General features: G+C 46.9%; 10 protein-coding genes across 10 annotated transcripts; 6 read left to right on the top strand and 4 right to left on the bottom strand.

Annotated features, from left to right (window-relative positions):
- Nucleotides 1-122: 122 nt before the first annotated feature.
- On the top strand, nt 123-1991 carry VTP21DRAFT_2424 (uncharacterized protein; the record flags this gene model as incomplete). Its single annotated transcript, XM_069392616.1, has 3 exons — nt 123-1605; nt 1683-1760; nt 1837-1991. 3 exons carry the CDS (start codon nt 123-125, stop codon nt 1989-1991), a joined length of 1716 nt encoding a protein of 571 aa, XP_069250313.1.
- Nucleotides 1992-2398: 407 nt separating this feature from the next.
- On the bottom strand, nt 2399-3522 carry VTP21DRAFT_2423 (uncharacterized protein; the record flags this gene model as incomplete). The annotated part of the gene is made up of 4 exons (XM_069392615.1): nt 2399-2810; nt 2900-3080; nt 3149-3271; nt 3378-3522. 4 exons carry the CDS (start codon nt 3520-3522, stop codon nt 2399-2401), a joined length of 861 nt encoding a protein of 286 aa, XP_069250312.1.
- A 178-nt stretch (nt 3523-3700) lies between these two features.
- VTP21DRAFT_2422 (uncharacterized protein) lies at nt 3701-4531 on the top strand (the record flags this gene model as incomplete). The annotated part of the gene is made up of 5 exons (XM_069392614.1): nt 3701-3920; nt 3998-4050; nt 4124-4198; nt 4265-4382; nt 4446-4531. The coding sequence occupies 5 exons, from the start codon at nt 3701-3703 to the stop codon at nt 4529-4531; spliced, it is 552 nt and encodes a 183-aa protein (XP_069250311.1).
- Nucleotides 4532-4791: 260 nt separating this feature from the next.
- Nucleotides 4792-6091, top strand: VTP21DRAFT_2421 (uncharacterized protein; the record flags this gene model as incomplete). Its single annotated transcript, XM_069392613.1, has 4 exons — nt 4792-4934; nt 5000-5317; nt 5389-5585; nt 5694-6091. The coding sequence occupies 4 exons, from the start codon at nt 4792-4794 to the stop codon at nt 6089-6091; spliced, it is 1056 nt and encodes a 351-aa protein (XP_069250310.1).
- Nucleotides 6092-6172: 81 nt separating this feature from the next.
- Nucleotides 6173-6922, bottom strand: VTP21DRAFT_2420 (uncharacterized protein; the record flags this gene model as incomplete). The annotated part of the gene is made up of 1 exon (XM_069392612.1): nt 6173-6922. One exon carries the CDS (start codon nt 6920-6922, stop codon nt 6173-6175), a length of 750 nt encoding a protein of 249 aa, XP_069250309.1.
- Nucleotides 6923-7113: 191 nt separating this feature from the next.
- Nucleotides 7114-9290, top strand: VTP21DRAFT_2419 (uncharacterized protein; the record flags this gene model as incomplete). Its single annotated transcript, XM_069392610.1, has 7 exons — nt 7114-7185; nt 7267-7755; nt 7824-7916; nt 7978-8068; nt 8137-8236; nt 8302-9168; nt 9239-9290. The coding sequence occupies 7 exons, from the start codon at nt 7114-7116 to the stop codon at nt 9288-9290; spliced, it is 1764 nt and encodes a 587-aa protein (XP_069250308.1).
- Nucleotides 9291-10244: 954 nt separating this feature from the next.
- On the top strand, nt 10245-14130 carry VTP21DRAFT_2418 (uncharacterized protein; the record flags this gene model as incomplete). Its single annotated transcript, XM_069392609.1, has 4 exons — nt 10245-10568; nt 10632-10708; nt 10780-10857; nt 10920-14130. 4 exons carry the CDS (start codon nt 10245-10247, stop codon nt 14128-14130), a joined length of 3690 nt encoding a protein of 1229 aa, XP_069250307.1.
- Nucleotides 14131-15146: 1016 nt separating this feature from the next.
- Nucleotides 15147-15945, bottom strand: VTP21DRAFT_2417 (uncharacterized protein; the record flags this gene model as incomplete). Its single annotated transcript, XM_069392608.1, has 6 exons — nt 15147-15194; nt 15279-15448; nt 15524-15560; nt 15638-15665; nt 15732-15799; nt 15883-15945. 6 exons carry the CDS (start codon nt 15943-15945, stop codon nt 15147-15149), a joined length of 414 nt encoding a protein of 137 aa, XP_069250306.1.
- Nucleotides 15946-16051: 106 nt separating this feature from the next.
- On the top strand, nt 16052-17883 carry VTP21DRAFT_2416 (uncharacterized protein; the record flags this gene model as incomplete). The annotated part of the gene is made up of 9 exons (XM_069392607.1): nt 16052-16080; nt 16140-16324; nt 16389-16521; nt 16600-16708; nt 16765-16901; nt 16964-17213; nt 17292-17413; nt 17500-17597; nt 17792-17883. The coding sequence occupies 9 exons, from the start codon at nt 16052-16054 to the stop codon at nt 17881-17883; spliced, it is 1155 nt and encodes a 384-aa protein (XP_069250305.1).
- Nucleotides 17884-18361: 478 nt separating this feature from the next.
- VTP21DRAFT_2415 (uncharacterized protein) lies at nt 18362-18730 on the bottom strand (the record flags this gene model as incomplete). The annotated part of the gene is made up of 1 exon (XM_069392606.1): nt 18362-18730. One exon carries the CDS (start codon nt 18728-18730, stop codon nt 18362-18364), a length of 369 nt encoding a protein of 122 aa, XP_069250304.1.
- Between the last annotated feature and the right edge of the window lie 146 nt (nt 18731-18876).

Below are 18876 nucleotides of genomic sequence, written 5' to 3'. Positions count from 1 at the left end.
AAGAAAAACGACGAAAAGAAGAGGAGCGTTTACGGAAAGAGGAAGAGAAGCGACAAAGGCAGCGCGAGCTCGAAGCGGAAAGAGAGCGGAAAAGAAAAGAAAAGGAGGAGTCAGACCGTAAAATGCGAGAGGAGAAAGAGCGGAAGCTACGAGAAGAGCGAGAACGAAAGCAGCAGGAGAAAGAGAGAAAGGAGCGAGAGGAGCGAGAGAAGCAAAAATTGGCAGAGCAGGAGCAGAAAGAAAAATTGGCGGCAGCAGAGAAGCTGGCCTCTGAAAAAGAGAGGCAAGAGGGGGTGGCATCCACGACGGTGGAACCCGTTGTACCAGACGAAACCAAGCACCCAAACCCACCTACCGAGCCACCAATGCCTCCGATACAGCCCGAGCCGACTACTCTCTCTCCGGATTCCCTACTGGCTTCTCTAGCGGCATCCGTTCTCGATCCGGCCACTGCATCCTCGCCGGCTGGCACTCAAGCATCAGCAGCAACGCCTCCCGCCCCAACGGCTATGACCTATGAGTCTCTTCTCTCCCCCGGCAAATCCACGTTCTCCTCCCCGCTAAACGCACAATCTCGTGCAATTAGTGCACCCGCTTCCTCTGCTTTCGATCCCGCCTCTCTATCATCTCCCCCCTCCAATCTTAATGTCAACCAAGGGATCCCGCTGATGACCGACCTGAAAAATAAGCTGCCTCCCCCAGGCCTGCACTCTCCCGCCGCGATGCACCACCCCTTACCCCCCCATGCTCACCCTCCACCACAGCCGCCGCAACAGCAGCCCCAGGGCAACTTCTTTAATTTATTGAACCAGGGCATGCCGCTCTCACTGGGGGTTAGTCCATATGCTCCAATGGCACCGCCTCCACCGCCACCGCAACCACATCAACAGGGAGCACCTGCTGGAGCAGGAGTAGTTGGCGCCGGGCAACCAGGAATCCAGCCACCACAGCTGGGCCCGAGGGCACACCCTCATTTGGGCGGGTCAAGTCCATTTATCAACGCCTCCTCCACCGTTACCGCTGGTGGGCCAGCCTCCACCGTCTCCCACCCCATGTTGGGGATGGTGGGGTCTCCTGCCGCCTCGCTTGCAAACACACCCCTTGCAGCGCCCTCAAACCAGGTCTATGGCTCGTCTTATCCCGCTCATCCGGCCATGATGCCGCCCCACTTACAGGGGGTTGGCATCATGGGCGGAGCGGCCTCGGTGAGTGGTGGTGCAACGCCCATCGGCCACGAGAGACGGCGGTCCCAAACCCATGAGGATGTTGGGGTTCTTTTGAGGAGCGGAAAGGCTCCCTCGCGACCGGCGCCCATCCAGCGGCCCCGCAGCGGCTCCAATGCTGCGTCCATGGCAACAGCGGTAGAGCAGGCCCTGCTCTCGCCCGGGAACTTACCCTACGGAGAGGCTCCGGAGCTAATGGTCGGAGCAAATCCAGCACTTCTTGGTCTCCCGCTTGGGGTTGGGGTTGGAGTCGGGGCAGGGGCGAGGGAGGCAGCCATCCGGAGACAAAGCCTGCCTCCTGCCCAAGGTCTGCACACGATTGAGGAGGGATCGACTTCCCTGTTTTCGGGAGGCCTATTTGGAGGTTCTCCTGGAGCAAGAGGTTAGAGCATTAACCTTTTTTCATCGGTTCTTTGTGATCGGGTTTTTCACCCCTAGCAACTGTATGTATTCTATTAGGCGATATGATGAATATGCATGGATATCACCATGGCATGATGTACGAGAATGGTTCAAGCGCCAATTTCAACCTTTGGGGTATCGTTTCTAGCGCCTTTATGTTCTCGTCTAGGCCCCCCCCTTTTTCCTAACCCTCTCGATTTCTCTGTCTTAGACTGGCGACATGCCCCTTCAACAGACATGCCCTCGCAATTCCCCTCCAATTCTGCAGGTGCACGATTACCCAACGTCGTAGGTTCGCATCCACGGCCACCTTCCGGTGCTCCCTCATCCACAGGTGACTCGTCTATGCCGAAACCTTTTTGTTAGTGTTTTTGATTGATAATTTTTTATATGGGATTTTCTTTTCTTTTTTCTTTTAATACTTTTGTTTTCTCTTTGGATACTTATATTTCTTTTCTTTTCTTTTCTTTTTCCCCCTACTTTTTCTTTATCTTTTCTTGTTTAAATATATTTATAAAAATGAAAATTAGTAATCGCTTTGAAGTCATCTCGCACTCCCTTCCTCCCTCCCTCTCTCCGCTAAAGGCCCCACTTGGGTGGACCAGGAGCACTATGCTACAAAACTTTCTTTCTATTGGAGGATAAGCGGCAAACAAGAAAGTGAGACAGTAAAAGAGGAGAACATAGGAAGAATAAAAGGGGGAAAGGATAAAAAACAGAAGAAATGAGAATAGGACGGGAGGGATGAGGACGAGTAAAAAGAAAAATGCTGTCTACGTCAATGCGGGCTCCTCAGAGATACTCCTCTTGATTCGCAACAACACGGTTGTCTTCCAGTTGTCCAGCTTCATGAGCTGGTCGAACTCGAACACTTTCTGGGTGAACATCTCTACGTCGCCCGCCTCATAGGCCTCGAGTATGGACTGCAAAAATTGGCACTCCCGCGTGCTCCCAAAGGTCACATCCATGTCGCAGTACCTCTCAATAGCCCGCTGGGTTCCGACCGCATCTCCCAAGCAAAGATGACAGAGCCCGGCCTTGAGGAAATAGTCCTTCAGGGACCAGCGGGTCAGCTGATTGTCGACACTCGCATTGGCAACCTGCTCAAATCGCTCGATGGCTTTGTCATATTGCTCGAGCTGGGCGGCAAAATGGGCAACTTTAAGCCAGCAACTGTTGGCAACTCTAGAGTAATGGAGTAGAACGGGAGGGAGAAAGAGAATGGATTAGCTATCCCTGCAAAATCATGTAAACGTCTCATTAAATCTATTTACGCGGGACGCTCCTCTCCAGCGTACCAATCTGCAGCAATCTCATAAGCGTCCATCGCACGCTGCAGATCAACCAGATCGGACTCGTAAATCTCTGCGATTTCTTTTTGGTGATTTGCGGCCGCGTTGAAACGGCCTTTGTCCGTCATGATTTCGATGGCCTTTCGGAGGGAGCTGATGGCATCTGAAAATCAATACAATCATTGAGTCCATATTAGGGGAATAGTTTCTCTGGAAGGAGGGGAAATGTACCCTCTGGGCTGCACTTCTTAAAACATCGCGCAGCATCGATCAGGCTTGATGCGGCTTCATCGACCTCCTTGTTCTGGAGCAGCATTTCCGATGCTTTGCAAAATGCTTGCCCCGCTTCCTGCCCTACACATTCAATCCAATATACCCGTTTAGCTCTGTTCGTCTCATTACTGGGGAAGGCGGGTTGGAAAACCGCTCAACTCCCTTTCCCCAATAAAATGATAATTACATCGCTTGGCAAGTTTAAATTGGTTCGCTGCTTTGCAGTACAGCTCTGCGGCCTCCTCATATTTCCCGGAACCGCCGAACCAACTGAATGAACTAGCCTTTTTCTCGGCTTTGGCGATGAGGGCTTGCGCTTCTTTCTCAGACATGGTATTCTTGTGAACGCAAGAAACCCGCACTTGTGAGGAGCGTGAAATTGCCCAAGGACTCAAGCCACTCATCCAAACTCAAAATTTAGACAGCCCCTATGAATCCTTTATTATCCTCTGGGTTTAGGTTGGCATTAGCTTCGCTCGATCTCTTCTCTATAACAACTTTGTAGGATCGATGCTTCCGCGCCAATCACTTTTGCAGCGTCTATCGCTTGCGTGGAAGTCGGCGCGTCTTCCATGGCGCAAGCGTGTCCTGATCGGAACAGACCTCGAAGGAAATCTTTACTGGGAAGCGCCCAACACGCGCAATCCCACGTCTCGCTATCTTCAGCGATTTGTCGAGTTTAAGCAACAAGGGAGCGATCTCTCAGACTATGCAGAAAGAGAAATCCCAGGTAATTTGGAGAGCAGAAAAGGATGATAGTAATGTTCCATTATGTAAACTTGTGCCTCTATACTACTATTCGTGTAGTTCAATGGCTTGCCTGGCTTCGGCACACACGACATGATCCCCCCACTATTCAAGTAATGACAGTCCCCCCATTTTTGCGACTCCCCCTCTCTGATATAGCTGAATAATCTTGGGCAATTCAAATAGGAGATCATAGAGGCTGATAAACGGAGAGAGCAGATTATAGCAAGAGCAAAAGAATTGGACAGGAAGTGGGAAGAGGTCAGAGCTTTCTCCGGGCTGTATCCGTAGTGTCCGCCTATAATAACGTGTCTTTTTACTATATAGAGAAAGGCAGAACTGCAGCAGCAAGAGCTCTTGCGCATCGAGGCCCAAAAGGCCAAAGAAAAGCCATTTGAGGAGGAAAAGGAGAAGCAGCAGCAGCCGAAGAAAAAGATAGAACCAGGTAGGCCATTGGTGAAGCTAGCATGGACTCAGCTTATTGACCTCGATGCCATCACTTTGTTAGAACCTCTGTTTTCCCCGCACCCAACAGGTCAGGGTGACACCTTTGAACCCGGGGCTTGGCAGCCCTCTTCGCGACAGCGCGGATAACACACTCACTTGTACATTATATTTAAAATCCCGTAATTGCTCTTTTCTATCCCACTCCCCAATCTTTTGTCATCTTTTTCGCTTGATCCTAATACCTTAAAGAATGAGCTCATCCTGAGTTAACAAATTGGTATTAATTCCTTTATTATTAATCAAAAGCTGAACGGAGTTAAAATTAAAGTGGCCATAAATTCTCGCAGTCTCGCATAAGAAAGCGACACTGTACTTTGCACGCGAGAAGAGACAATTCCACATTCACCATGGCCTCTATGAAAGCAGTTGTCCTTAAGGAGGACAAATCCGGAGCCAACTATAATCCCATCATCGTCACCTCTGTTCCTAAACCAATTCCTGCCGACGATGAAGTGCTCGTCCGCGTGTATGCGGTTTCTCTAAATCATCGGTGCATATGCCATTCTTAATTTCCCGGCTTCCACATTGCATTGTCTAATACTAATTACTTAATAGTGATCATTGGATACGAAAGGGGCTTTACCCGGGGCTGGTTTACGATGGCATTCTCGGTGCCGATGGTGCTGGTGAGGTTGTTGCCACTGCAAGGGCTGAGGATAAAGACTTGATTGGCCAGCGGGTTGTGATTAATTCATTATGGAATTGGGAGAGCGATCCCGAGCCAAACCCTCCACTAATGCTGGGAATGGCCCCACTCACTGGGACATTTGCTGAATACATTGCCGTTCCACGAAATCTTGTCTATCCTATCCCGCAGCACTTATCGTTAGCGGAGGCTGCATCGCTCCCCATTGCAGCAGTAACTGCTTACAGGCAAGTTTAACGCGTAATGTTTTTTAGGGTCCTTTTACTTATTTTGTGTCTTCTTCTCCCTTTTCTAATAGGGCTTTATTTACGAAATCCAATGTAAAAAGTGGTAGCAACGTACTCATTACGGGTATTGGAGGTGGCGTTGCTCTGTTTGCACTACAATTCTGCGTTGCTGTTGGTGCGAATGTGTATGTAACTTCTTCTGATAATGCAAAGATCAAGAGAGCAATTGATGAGTTTGGAGCTAAGGGTGGTTTTAACTACAAAGCTGGTATATATACATCTCCATTGGTTGATATTGTTCTAGGCTATCAGCACGATGCCCTTAAACGAGCTTATTTGTACACTAACTCACTAGCTTTTTGACTTTCCCTTGTAGCCAATTGGATCGATGAAGCACGTTCAGTACTCGGCAACACCCTTGATGCCATTATCGATGGTTCTGGGAGTGCCGACGATTACTCACGCTTCCATCATCTCCTTCGTGCCGGGGGTATTATTACTTGCTATGGACAGACAACGACCCGAAAGGGAGTGCCATTCAATATGAATTATGTACTGAAGAACATCGATCTACGTGGCTCCACTATGGGTTCGAACGTCGAATTTGCAAAAATGATCAAGTTTATCGAGGAAAAGAAGATCAAGCCGGTGGTAAGCCACATCTTCAGCGGGCTGACGACCGACACCTTCGAGGATGCGTTCCGAATCATGCAGAATAGCTCTCAGTTCGGAAAAATTGTGGTGGAGTTTAATGAGAGCAACTCCATGTTGTGAACTGTTTGCTTTGGTTCTCATTCATAGTTTCTTCTATATTTATAACAGTAGATTCTTGATAAAATGAAATAAATAGCGTATTTACAATGAAGAAAGAAAGTCGTCCAAGCTGAGACCGGTTGACTTTTGCTGCTGTAACTGTGCTTTGGACTGTTTGTCCTTAGCTAATAGTGCCTGCAGGTCCATTTTCTTTTTCTTACGCTTGCGATTGGCAGGCGTATCGAGCTCTCCTTTACTCTGTCCAGGCGCACTATTTACGGTGCTCTTTTTCTGCTTCTCTGCGGCCGTATTTGACGAGGGCAATGGTGCAGTAGATGGGGAGGAGGTGAGCGGAGAGTCGAGATTTAGGGCTCCCAATTGTTGTAAAGTAGAAGTTTTTGTTCCGGAATGCCGGGTTTCTCGCCCACAAACGTTACAATAGTAGGACACGTGATTGCGGAGAGGATCGTCTGAAGCATCTGTTGCTTCCTGAGCTGACAAGCTGGTTGCGGTTGCTTGAGAGGGAGGATCGGGTGCAAATTGAATTACGACATTACTCCGGGATCTTTGGATCGGCACGTCTCTCTTCCGCTTCTTTTTCCCTGGTTTCTTGTCACAGTTCTTTGGTTGCTCCTTCTCGACTCGCACCCTACAGTTGAATCCCGGCACGAACAGCGATCCACAATGCGAACAATATCCGCGACGCACTGTCGCTGCGAGGTTAATCTCTCGAATATTTGCCAGACGCTGGAACTCAGAAAGGTAGTATGCGGAAAGTTGTGGGCATTTTGTAAGGAGTATATGGCTTGCATCCCAGAGATGGGTGAGCCGCGACGTGGCATCGGACGACATACCAATCGTCAAGTTTTTGAATCGAAAATAACTGGAACCTAACGAGAGAAGCAAAGTCACAGCACCTTTATTTCATTCGCATTGAATATCAGAAATTTTTCTTCCATCTGCCCCTAATTTTTTTCTATTGCGTCTGCCGCTGACTTTCTCTTCCACGTTGCGCGAGCGTCTTATTAGGGGCAAAAAAAATCATGCGCTTGGCTTTTATTATCCTATTCATCGCGCTCTTCTGCGGAAATGTCTCCGCCGACACAGTGCATTTGGTAATCGCCTAGCTGCTTTTCTCTACTTCTCCGCCCTTAACTTAATCCTCTCCGCCATTCCATTTCCCCTCCCCTTTCTAGACTTCAGACGATGATTATAGCTTTTCTCCACAGTGTTCCGGAATGTGGGCCTCTGCTCCCGGCAGCCGTCCCACAGGCATCAATCTTACTTTCACCCCTGAATCTCGAGGGGCCGTGAGCATAGCCATCTTCGAATGGAGAGACTTCTCCAAGTTAGGCTATCGCTCTACCGAGCCTTTTGGCCCGATTGCTTATTATATATGCGACGAAGAGGCCATATCCTTCGGCTACTGTAAATCGGAATCACGAGGCGATTTTATCATCCAAAAGGATGGACCTGGAGGCGAAAGCATCGTAACGAAGAAATTCCAACTCTCAGAAACGACCCCAGAGGCGGAAAGAAAACTAGATTACCCTGTCAATGTGACGGGATATTATTGTGTATTCGCTGCAAAACCCGATGCCTCGCTGCCCGGTTCTTATGATTTGATTATACACTGGCAACAAGCCTTCGGCGAACTGCCAGCCGTTGAGTTTCCCAAACTTGGGGTGCATATGATCAAGAATTTGCGTTCCCATCGTGGTTGAAAATGCTAAATTATATTTTATCTTAATAGTTCTATGCGGTGCAAACGGTGGTATATCTGCTAGTGGGGGTATTCTGGTTTGTACAAATGTATAGATATTGGGGTGAGATTCTCCCTGTCCAGGTTGGTTTTCTCCATCAGATTTGCTCGTCTGGAAATCTATTCTTAACCCGACGCTTGATAGAAATACATTGCGGCAGTGATAGTCTTTCTCGTCATTCAGCATGCTTTCAACTTCTTTTATTGGTACGACTATAACATATATGGACGATCATGTAAGTTTTCACGACTTATTGCAACGTAGCTACCCCTTTCGACGCTAAAAATATCATTTTTAAACCAGCCTGGATACTGCTCGCCTTCGTGGCAATATTAAATGCTGGTAAAAACAGCCTTTCCTTCTTTATGCTTTTAATCGTATGTCTCGGCTACAGTGTTGTAAAGTAAGCTTTTTATTTGATTGTATTCATGCGAGTTGGCCAAATTTTCTAACTCAATTCTCTCGTAGACCTTCGCTCGGAAAAGCAATGAAAAAGTGCACCTACTTGGCGATAGCTCACTTCATTTTCGGGGTCATCTATGACATCGGGACGATGCTGCTTCCCCCCGATACTGCGGGCTTGCTTGTCCTGCTAGTAATTTTCCCTCTCTCCATGACTCTCACGACGTTCTATGTCTGGACTCTCCAAGCCATTAAGACCACAATGGCCGTGTGCGAATTGCGCAGACAGCACATCAAGGTGCAAATGTATCGTCGACTATGGGGGTTGCTTCTCTTCAGCGTTATCACTATATGCGGATTTTTTGTCATCAATCTCGCACAGTTCTCGGTTCGCGCCTCGAGTTTAGACTGGCCAGCTCGCCATTGGCAATGGCGGTGGTTATTGCTTGACGGGTGGATGAATTTGTTATATTTTGTGGTGTTCGCAGCAATTGTGGTGATGTGGCGACCCACTGGAGAGAATAGAAGATACGGGCTAGATCAGGTGAGCCAAGATGAGGAGGCCGGCGAAGTAATGGATTTGGGAGAGGCTTTAAGGGCGGCCGAAGCTATTGTAATTGGCCCTGAGGCCAGGAAAACAGGTCCTGGCGGAGCACAGGACGATGGGCACGCTATATTTGATTTGGGAGGAGATGATGATGAGGAGAGCGATGGAGAGTGGGTAGATGCAGCAGAACAAACCCAGCAACAACAACAACAACAACAACAACAGCAGCAGCAGCAGCAGCAACAGCCCCAACCTCATCGACCACAACTCCAACAACAGTCAGCAACAGGAGCTCCTCCTACATCTACTACTGCGGCTGCATCACGTCCTTTGCAACGGCAACGTAGGTCACAAGACGATGCTGAAGAGGAAGAGGGCACTGCAGGGTAATTTGGATAACAGATAAATATAACGTTCAAACTAATAGTGCTTAAAAAATTTTCACCTAATTGACAGACATTTCGAAGAAGATGAGCATACCCGTCTAACCGGAAATGACAACCGCTAGAGTATTGAGAAATAGACTCCCGCCTTTGAAAAAATATTCTCGCAAAAACTCATAGGGGCTACAATTGCTAACTATATTTACACATATGGCTGCCTTTTATTGTTTCCCCTGGCTCAATGCTATTTTATTTTTTATACCTGTAGATAGATGTGAATGTTTCTTCTTTTTTGTGTGTGTGTCGTTTTACCCTCACTTTATATTTGATAAGTCTGTTCTGGTTTTAATGTGAGTGAAGGAAAAGGTAAACACGACGAAGTGGAATTCTATGTAAAACTCTAAAGTTTTTCCTCTTAGTTGGGGAATCTGACAATGGGAGGACATGTGGACGTCTAGTTAAGACCTTGGACGTACTCCCCATCTGCTTGTACCTCCATTTCTGACAATCTCTTTCTTAAAGCACGAGCTGATTGAAAGTAGCGTTGAGAAGCAGAATATTTGTATTGGAAGGGACTTTTAACGAAAAATTCAATCGAGAAACGAATACGGCTATTTTAAGGTCTAAACTATTTGTTATGGAAACAAAAATGCTTAGTCAATCCACACGCTTATGCTCAGTTAAAGGAATCCATTCGTTTTCTAAAGATTTCTTGCCCATCAGTGATCCTGTCACCTAAGTCGAGCATTTCCGAAACAAAGGGAGTCAAAACCCCCACTCGGTCCCCTCCTCCCCACATTTTTTTTCCACGTTTTATTTTAACTCTTGGCTACATCTCTGTGTGGCTTAGTCAATTTAAACTTATGACTGGCTGACTCCTACTTTGTTTTGTAAGAACGGCTTTTATTTCTCAACTCATTAAATAATCAATTGCTACCATCATTTAATATTCTTGAAAGTACTGCTATTTATCATTCTTTTTCATCTTTTATTTTTCAGCCCAATTTCACAAAAGAATTTCTTGGGCCTTTAAATTTCCATTCATTCAATTTTCTTGCCTAATTTACTCTCCAAGAGCAATGCCCGGGGAGACTTCACTGGATCTCGATGTGGGCACTGCGCTCCAACAAGACACAGACGAATCAAAAACAAAAGCAATCTTTATCGTGGAGAATCACGAGGTAACATCTGATGAGGGCCTAGAAAGCTCCATGCCTATGGATGCAGACTTGAGCGATGAGGGGGATTATGGAGAGGAGGACGACAGTGATGATCTGCAGGGAAGAGATATAATGCTTGGGGAAGCAAACTACTATAACATGTCAGCATCCCACTCGCTCGCTTCGTCATCAGTTGGATCGCCTTGGCCCATCGAGTCAGGATATTCGAGAAGTTACAACCAGGTGGGATCGCAGCTATTCAGTAATGCTGCTAATATGATCGTTCTCTAACTTCCCGTAATCTAGTATGACGATCTGATACCTGGTACATCAGCCGAAAATAAAAACTACTCGGATTATCTAGATTTCGAAAATTTGGAAAGGTAATTTGGGGAATAAATTTTGGTGTATTTTATTTTATATTGACAGCTTTTTTTTTATATTAATCTAATAGCACAAAAGAAACAGCTGCATCAAATCCCTCCTATTTGGATGCAATCAATAGTAACGTTTCGGACTTAAACCACAAGATGTAAGTCGCACCACGTTTTCACTCATTCCCTTTGTCCAGCTCATATTTTCCTCTCTTAATAGCCTGCAAATTCGTGTTCTTGGTGTGCCACAACAAGGAGCAAAGTCACGTGTGGAGACTCAGACAAAGCTAGCGATCCATTTGGCCAACGATAAGGGCGAGAAGGTGGATGGTTCTTGGACGCATATCAAACTTCCCGAGATCATGATTGCAAAACAGAAGCTTACCTTGAAGCACTCGAAAAATGCGAAGCAAATGCAATCACCCCTCGGAGAGAAGGGGATTCTTACTATGGAAGCGGCAGTATTGTGTGCTTCGGGCGTTGCCAAGAAAGTCGTTACTTGCGTTGGCTGCGTGCGGCGAGAACGTAAGCGAGCCCAGCGCAAGAAACCTCGTCCGCCCAAACCCGATGCTGCTCCCGATAAGTTCCAGAACATGGATGAAGAATCCCTCCTGGCCTATGAACAGCAGCGCATCCTCCTTTTCAATTGTCCAGAAGTGGTCCCTTTCGAATCCGGAGAAATCATCCTCCCTACTCGCATCACCTGCTATTGCCGGCATCACAATGAAAAGGTTGGGTTCATAATCTCATTCCAACTGCGGGATCATCTGGGGAGAATTGTGGCCAGAGGCACCTCCCCCCCCATTCTGATCACAGACGACCACAAGAGCTCCCGGAGCGGTAAAGAGAAAGAGCACAGGAAGCAGAGACGAAGGGTCCGAGCGTCCGAGCAGAACTACTCTCCTCCCATTCACGATACCCCCTCTACAATCAAACCCGAGGCCATTAGTGGGCCTGCCACACCCAACACTCCCATGTCGCCCCAGGTCATGTTGAGTCCTGTCTCTCCGCTCTCCCCTAGTTCACTGACCCTGATGACGCCCCTCTCTGAATCGGGTGGAACAATGTTTGAGAGCTCCGGATTCGGCCCCGGCAGCCCAGGATCCACGCACGGGCATCAAAACTCTCCTCCCTCCTCGATAGCCTCACAGCTGGAGCAAGCCGACCAGCAGCAGCAGTCACAGCTACAGCAGTCTACATCTCCCCCTGTACAGCAAATTCGATCACGAAATTCACATTTGTTGTATCAGCGTGGGTCACCATATTCCTACGTTAACGGGGTGACTTTCAATCTGCCTCAATCCCAACAGCTACAGCAGCACCAACAACAGCATCAATTGCTACAACAGAAGAGAACCTCCCAGCGACGACACCTATCGGAGGGACAACGGCGCGGATCTCGTGTTGCAGCAGGAATGGTTGCCCCTGCGCAGTCTGCATCGATCCAGACATCTCCCACCCCCTACATCAATCCCTTGCAGGTGGATCCGCGCGATTTGCTATCACATCCGATTCCAGCCCCCGTCATAAGTAAGCTGATCCCTGACGAAGGTCCGCTTCTTGGCGGAATCGAGGTGACCATATTGGGCTCTGGATTCTATCAGGGGCTGACCTGTTTATTTGGCGAGACCCCCTCTTTCTCGACTCAAATTTGGGGTCCGGGCACCATTGTTTGCTTGCTCCCGCCCTCCCCGATGCCTGGTCCAGTGATCGTCTCGTTCAAAGAGCATCCCCTCACGCTCGCAGACACAAGCCAGTCGCTGTTCTTCACTTACAAAGATGAATCCACCGACCGCCAGCTGATGGAGTTGGCTTTGCAGGTACTCAATGTGAAGTTGACTGGGCGGATGGAGAATGCACGCGAGATTGCCATGCGGATTGTAAGCTCTGGCCACGATTTTGGCCTTGGTAGAGGACTGCTGGATCCCTCTGACGGCAGTGGTGGCACTGGACGCAGTGTTTCTTCGTCCGGAACTAGAGACCGCCATCGCTGTGAGACGAATATATTGCATGCGCTCTTCTCGGCTCGCTCCTACTCAACTCCTTATTCACTGGACGTCTCACTTCGCAACCGCCGCAAGCACACGATGCTACATTTCTGCGCAGTATTAAATCTCGAGCGGCTGGCCAGGGCACTCGTACAAGATTTGGGTGCGCGGATTAATGTGAAAGACCGCAATGGCTTCACCCCTTTACATTACGCGGCGTGGATGGGGCACAAGTCTATCGTGCGGATTCTCGTCGATGGGGGAGCCAAGGTGGAGGTCAAAAACGAGGGCAAGCAGATGCCAATTGACTTGGCAAGGTCGCGCTGCTTCCACGAGATTGTGGCGATATTGCGTGAACAAGATAGTCGGATCCTCTCCCCGAATGGTTCGCCGCCAACTCAGAACGATATTATGGCAGTGTCAAGCGATGAGGAGGACGACTCGGAGTGGGACGAGGAGTTCGACGAAGAGGAGGATTTAGACTATTCGGAAAGCGAGCCCTCTGACATTGGAGACTTATCCTACGAGAGCGACGTCACGGGAGAAGTGGAGGGAGAGGAGGGGGGGCTAATTTTGGAAAATGTCGAAACTGCTGGAATTCAGCCCGTAGCGGACGTTAACATTTCCAAATCCATGTCGGTCGAAGAATCGGTGGCGGAGAAGAAGAAGCAGGCGTTTGTGGACGTGGCTGCTGCCACTGCCTGGCTTCAAAAGACGCTCTCCCACCTGAACACCTCCTCGATTCCCCACCTGCATATGCCGAATATCAAACAAACGTCGTTCAACGTTCCCTGGCAGAGCATTGTTGCGGCGCAGGCAAGCCTCCCCAGTTTCCCTAGTCTACCATTTAACTTGCCGGCCAACTTAGGTGGCAGGAGATTCGCCCGAGGCAACAGTGGAACAGGAACGAGAAGGCCGAGCGGAGAGCGAAGACCCGTTGCAGACGATGGAAAATGGGGCAAAGAGTGGGATGGATACAGTGCAGATGTTGATGCCGGGAAGTTCAGTGAAGCTACGGCATGCTCCAGTGCGGATGAACTTCAGGATCGAAGCTTGAAAGCCGTGAGGAACGGGGGAGCAAGCCCGGCATATTATTCTTCGCCCACCACAAACGCATCCTTGCGGCGCCCTACCTCCAACCCCTCTACAAGTGTTAACCCATCATCATCCAACCGAACAGGATGCAGCCTGGAATCTACGCATGCCCTCCATAGCCCTGCTGCCTATGAAAGCCCTGCTTCCGATGCTGAGGATAAGCAGGCCACCACGGTTAGAGAGGAGCGCTCTCTCCTACGCCTGAACGATAAGCGACTGCTCCTCTTCTGGGCTCCCTTGTTATTGATAATGCTTGCGGTGTTGCTGTTCCAGTTCCTGCAAGGCCATCCTCGCGTTGCCGCTTGGCTCCTGCAACGGCTGCAAGTAAACCCGTTAGTCGTCAACTGATTATCTTAGTAACTATATCTCTGCTTTTCTATTCATTATATATAATATTGAAATGCGATACCTTCCATGTTTACTTGTACCGGAAATAGATAACTTTATAGTCTAATCGAATTTTTGTTACTTCTTCACCCCTGTTTTTTATTTTCCCCTCCCTTCCTAACTTCCTTCCTTCATGTTGTATTATGTGAGAGTCCCCTTCCTATCTTAGTATTTCTTCCCTTTCACCCCTCCTCCCACCTATGTCATCAATACTTTCGTTTCTTTCTACTATATATATAATTATATATATCACGGATAGTTTTACGATCTGCCCTAGGATACTCTTTTTTTTTTATTTTTTCTCTTTATTCTATTATTATTACGTTTGTAGATTTATTTAGTAACATGAAATCCCTTCATTTTCCCAAATGACCTAGCATAATTTACTCTTCACCGTGTTGTTAAGACATTAAATATACAATAAATAACGTGGAAAGAATTGTATGGAATTTCGACCTCTACCTCTCGTGAACAAAAACAGGTGGACATGCTCAAGCATTCTAAGCCACTCCAAATATTTACACTATAAATACGCAGTGGGTCAAAGCCAACTGGGTGTTGTTCTTTACCACATCGCAAGGCTATCAGAACATACGTTGCTTTTGATACACAATGTCGGTTCTAAATACACTTGCAAGAGCGAAATATCTGAAACAGATTGTTTTGTTTTGCAGAACGATGAACTAATTCTACCAGGAGCATGTGTTCATTGTTTTGAAAGCAAAAGACATTTTTCTCCTGCTTGAGAGATAAAGCTGATTTCTTTACGGAGTTGATCATATATTGCAATGCGGCAACATATCAATCCAGTAAGGACTTAAGCTCTGACTACCTCCGTTGGTAACATTTTCTTCGCATTAAGAGATGGAAGATAAAAGATGTCAGGCATGATATTAGATGAAAAAAAAAATAACAATCCGAAATAGAGGACCAAAGTTCATTAAGAGTATACTGGAAAATAAAAAGAGCAGAGATAACTACAGATCGAATTCATCCTCATCGTCATCGAATCTCCGACGATTATACTATCCCAAGTACAGAGAGAGAAAGAAGAAAATAATGTAAATGCGCGTAACAGGCCAAGTGTACAGTAGTAACAGGATACTTACGACAATCTTGTTAGTTTGGCTTTTATGCTGCTGGTCATTAATCTGCTGAAGCAAGTCGATGAGCTGCGACTCATTCACTTTGCCCCGAAGCTGGCCAGTTTGAGCCATGCGAATAAGGAGATCCTCGACAGCGCGAGCTTTATCAGCCTTGACCATTTGAATCCGACCGACTATGAAACAGATTCGAAAGAAATGCGTTAATACATAGAATAGAGAGAATGGAGCAAGGAAGAGCAAATATCTACGTCTTTCACGCGCCTCATTATCTAGAATCTGAATAAGCTGTAATTATAATAGAGAGAATTAAGGTCACTAATATTATCCTACAGCGATTCTCCAAAATTCACTATCGAATCTACCATAGTCTGTCGCATTTCCTCCATTTGACTAAATCAGCATTGGGTTAATTAAATGAATAAAACTTTCCCTGGGAAGACTGAAAACTAAACTGACCGTTTTTTCTCCGCATCGTCCCCGCCTTGTGAGTTGGGTGCTCCTGGGTTGCCACCGGGACGGGCCTGCTAATGTTCAATTCAAAAATACCAAGAATAAAAAGATTAATGGACATATCGCCGCTAGCGCTGTGTAGAAAGCAAACACCTACTCCCTGCATATTTTGCAGTTCCGCGAGTCGTCTCGCTCTGATGGCTTCTAATTCATCGTCCATGATCTCGATGCGCGTTAATCGCTAAACTAACTCCCAATCGGTGGGCTTGTGAAAAAAACAAGAAACTGAATGAAATTTGACGTAACATAAAATTCAATATAATGATATGTTTGATGACGTTATAACTCAGTTACCGTAAACACTGGGACTTTTTGCTTGTGGATCCAGCGATTTGAATTTTGACATTACTCTAGTAACACGGCCATGTCCACTTGGGGTGCGTTGTCAGCCAGGTATGCGAGCGCCAAGATCCTAGCTCCTATGGTGCGAGTCGGCACTCTTCCGCTTCGCCTACTTGCGCTAGAATATGGAGCTGATTTGGTCTACTCCCCAGAGACCATCGACAAACGCATTATCGGCTCCGAGCGCATCGTCAATGGTAAGCTTTCTGGCGTTTTTCCCCTCCTAGATCTGGAATTTGTGACTAGTAATGGTTTAAGCAGAGAATACTGGAACGATCGACTATGTGAAAAACGGCGCATTAAATTTCAGAACGCACCCATGTGAGAAAGACAAGTTGATATTCCAAATGGGAACTGCCGATCCTGATTTGGCTCTTCAAGCCGCACTTACAGTGTATGTATTTTTTTTGTTAAATCAGTACCATGCGATTTTTTTTCTTATTAATTGGATGTTCAACTGGAAATTTTCTAGTGCCCAAGATGTATCGGGCATCGATGTCAATTGTGGATGCCCGAAGAAATTTTCCATCCAGGGAGGTATGGGCGCTGCTCTGCTTAGCGATCCAGAGCGCTTAGAAAAGGTAGATCAGAACACATATCCCTTTGGCTGGGTGTATTGATCTAATCTCGCTATTAGATTTTAGTGAATCTCGTGAACAACTGCGGACTGCCCGTCACATGCAAGATCCGGCTCCTTAAGACCAAAGCAGAAACCATTGAGCTCATTAAGATGATTGAGCGTACCGGCGTGAAAGCCATTGCCGTCCATTGCCGGTATGTTATACAATGGATCGTCAGAACGAAGCACCCTTTCTGAAATCATATTGCTCATATAGGACTCGTGATCAACGACCCAAAGATAAAGCCAACTGGGAGATGCTCCGGGAGATCATCCAAGAGCAACCCATCTCTGTTCCTGTGATTGCTAATGGTGATGTGTTCAACTACTCTGATATAGAGAAGGTGTGCTCAAGCACAGGTGCCCACTCGGCGATGATTGCGCGTGGAGCGCAGGACAACCCGTCTGTGTTCCGGGCGGAAGGATTAATCCCATTAGAGGAGGTGGTGCGGGCGTATGTGAAAAAGGTATAGAGACCTGGACTTGATTTTGAAAATAGCACGAGTTTCTCTTTGCGTATCCATATCTAATCTCTGGCTCCGTAGTCGGTGGATATAGACAATCCCTATCAGAATACCAAGTATACCCTCATGCAGATGTGCGCCCCCCTTTCCAAAACGTCCTACTATTCTGATCTTCTGAAGGCAAAATCGATGCTAGCCATCTGGTATATATCTGTTTTTGTCCTTGATCTTCAGATGAGTTGTTACGATGTATCTCATCTATTTATTCTTTTTTTTCCATTTCGTCCAGCGAAAGTTTCGGGATTGAATCTTACTTTCACGAGGCAATAAATAGACGACAATCTGACTCCAAGCCGCCAGAGGAAAAGAGCCAGAACGAAGAAAATGGTAATTGTTCGATTCAGGAGAAGGAGGAGAACCTTTACTACTCGCCACAAGTAGTGTTTGGCTGAGTGGAAAATCTGGTGAATGCTCACTTTAGGTTAAAGCATATTTGGATGTAAATGAACATTATGTCACAGTTTCTTTTTTTTCTATGGATGGGCTCAATACTTATGAAACCTACTGTTTAACCATTTTAGAAGTGGATGGCGTGAACGGCCGGAAGCGGAAGTATAGAGAGGAAAATGGAAAGCAGGAGGAGATGGAAAGGAAGGCTGCGAGGAGTGCATAGATTTTTTTTATTGTTATTTTATTTTATTTTTTATTTTTTATTTTCCTTTTGAAAATGTAGATCTTCGAACTGTATATATCAAACAAAATAAAACTCTCCATTTTGAACCGTAGGCGTATCTTTTTTCCATTATTTTCTTGGCCTACTTCGGGACTTGCGTAGGTTCCCCATAGTATGGGTGGACAAGAGAGCAAAAGGTAATTATGATACCTCATGCGAAAGGCCCGCACTGCATCCAGAGATGTATGAATCGATTCCATTTAAGCCGAATAAGGATACCCCATCTTCTCCTTATGGTAGCTGTCCATTTTGCTTTATTATTTCGCAAGATTGCATAAATTGGTGAGATACAACGTCCGAATCAACGAGATGAAGCGGAACGCCGTGTGCATAGAGAAAATGGGGGTGGATGCAAGCACACTTATGTCCCAACAAATATGTAAAAATCGCCAACCATGCTAACGCTACAACGGCGTTCCTAGTCTTGATATGAGCTCAGAGCAAATCGAACCGCCTCCACTGCCCTTTCGGCAGCCTGCACCTCCACCAATGCAGCATTCATGCCGGAGCTCCACCCCTTCTCCGCTCCCTTGCCGATCCGCATGTCAGCCTGCCGGAGAGTGAAGATGGCGGCCAAGATAGCACCGCGCAACCGCGGTGCTATTTGCGAAAGAGGCGGCCTGGGTTTGGCGAAAAGCGCCTCGTAGATCAGGGCAGAAGCAGCATTGGCTTGGGTGGAAGCGTAAATGGAGGGGACCATGAGCTGTTTGGGAGCTGGGTCCTGGCATTGAATCAGCGGCGAAAAGAGAAGCACTAGGATAAAGTAAAAACTAGAGCAGAGAAGCATTCTGCAACAACATTATTAAGACTATTAACTCATCAGCACAGTGACTTTTAAATATCGAACTCTAGCCATATCTTCGCGATTGCCTTTTAATAAAATAAACTCTCTGTTTCTCTTAGCATTTTTTTTTTCCCTTCAAAATATGGCGC

Source organism: Calcarisporiella thermophila (genome assembly GCF_041956535.1).
Source record: "Calcarisporiella thermophila strain CBS 279.70 unplaced genomic scaffold VTP21scaffold_14, whole genome shotgun sequence".
NCBI classification, from domain to species: Eukaryota; Fungi; Calcarisporiellomycota; class Calcarisporiellomycetes; order Calcarisporiellales; family Calcarisporiellaceae; genus Calcarisporiella; species Calcarisporiella thermophila.
The sequence above is the reverse complement of the archived record's forward strand: the minus strand, read 5'-3'. Positions and strand labels throughout refer to the sequence as shown.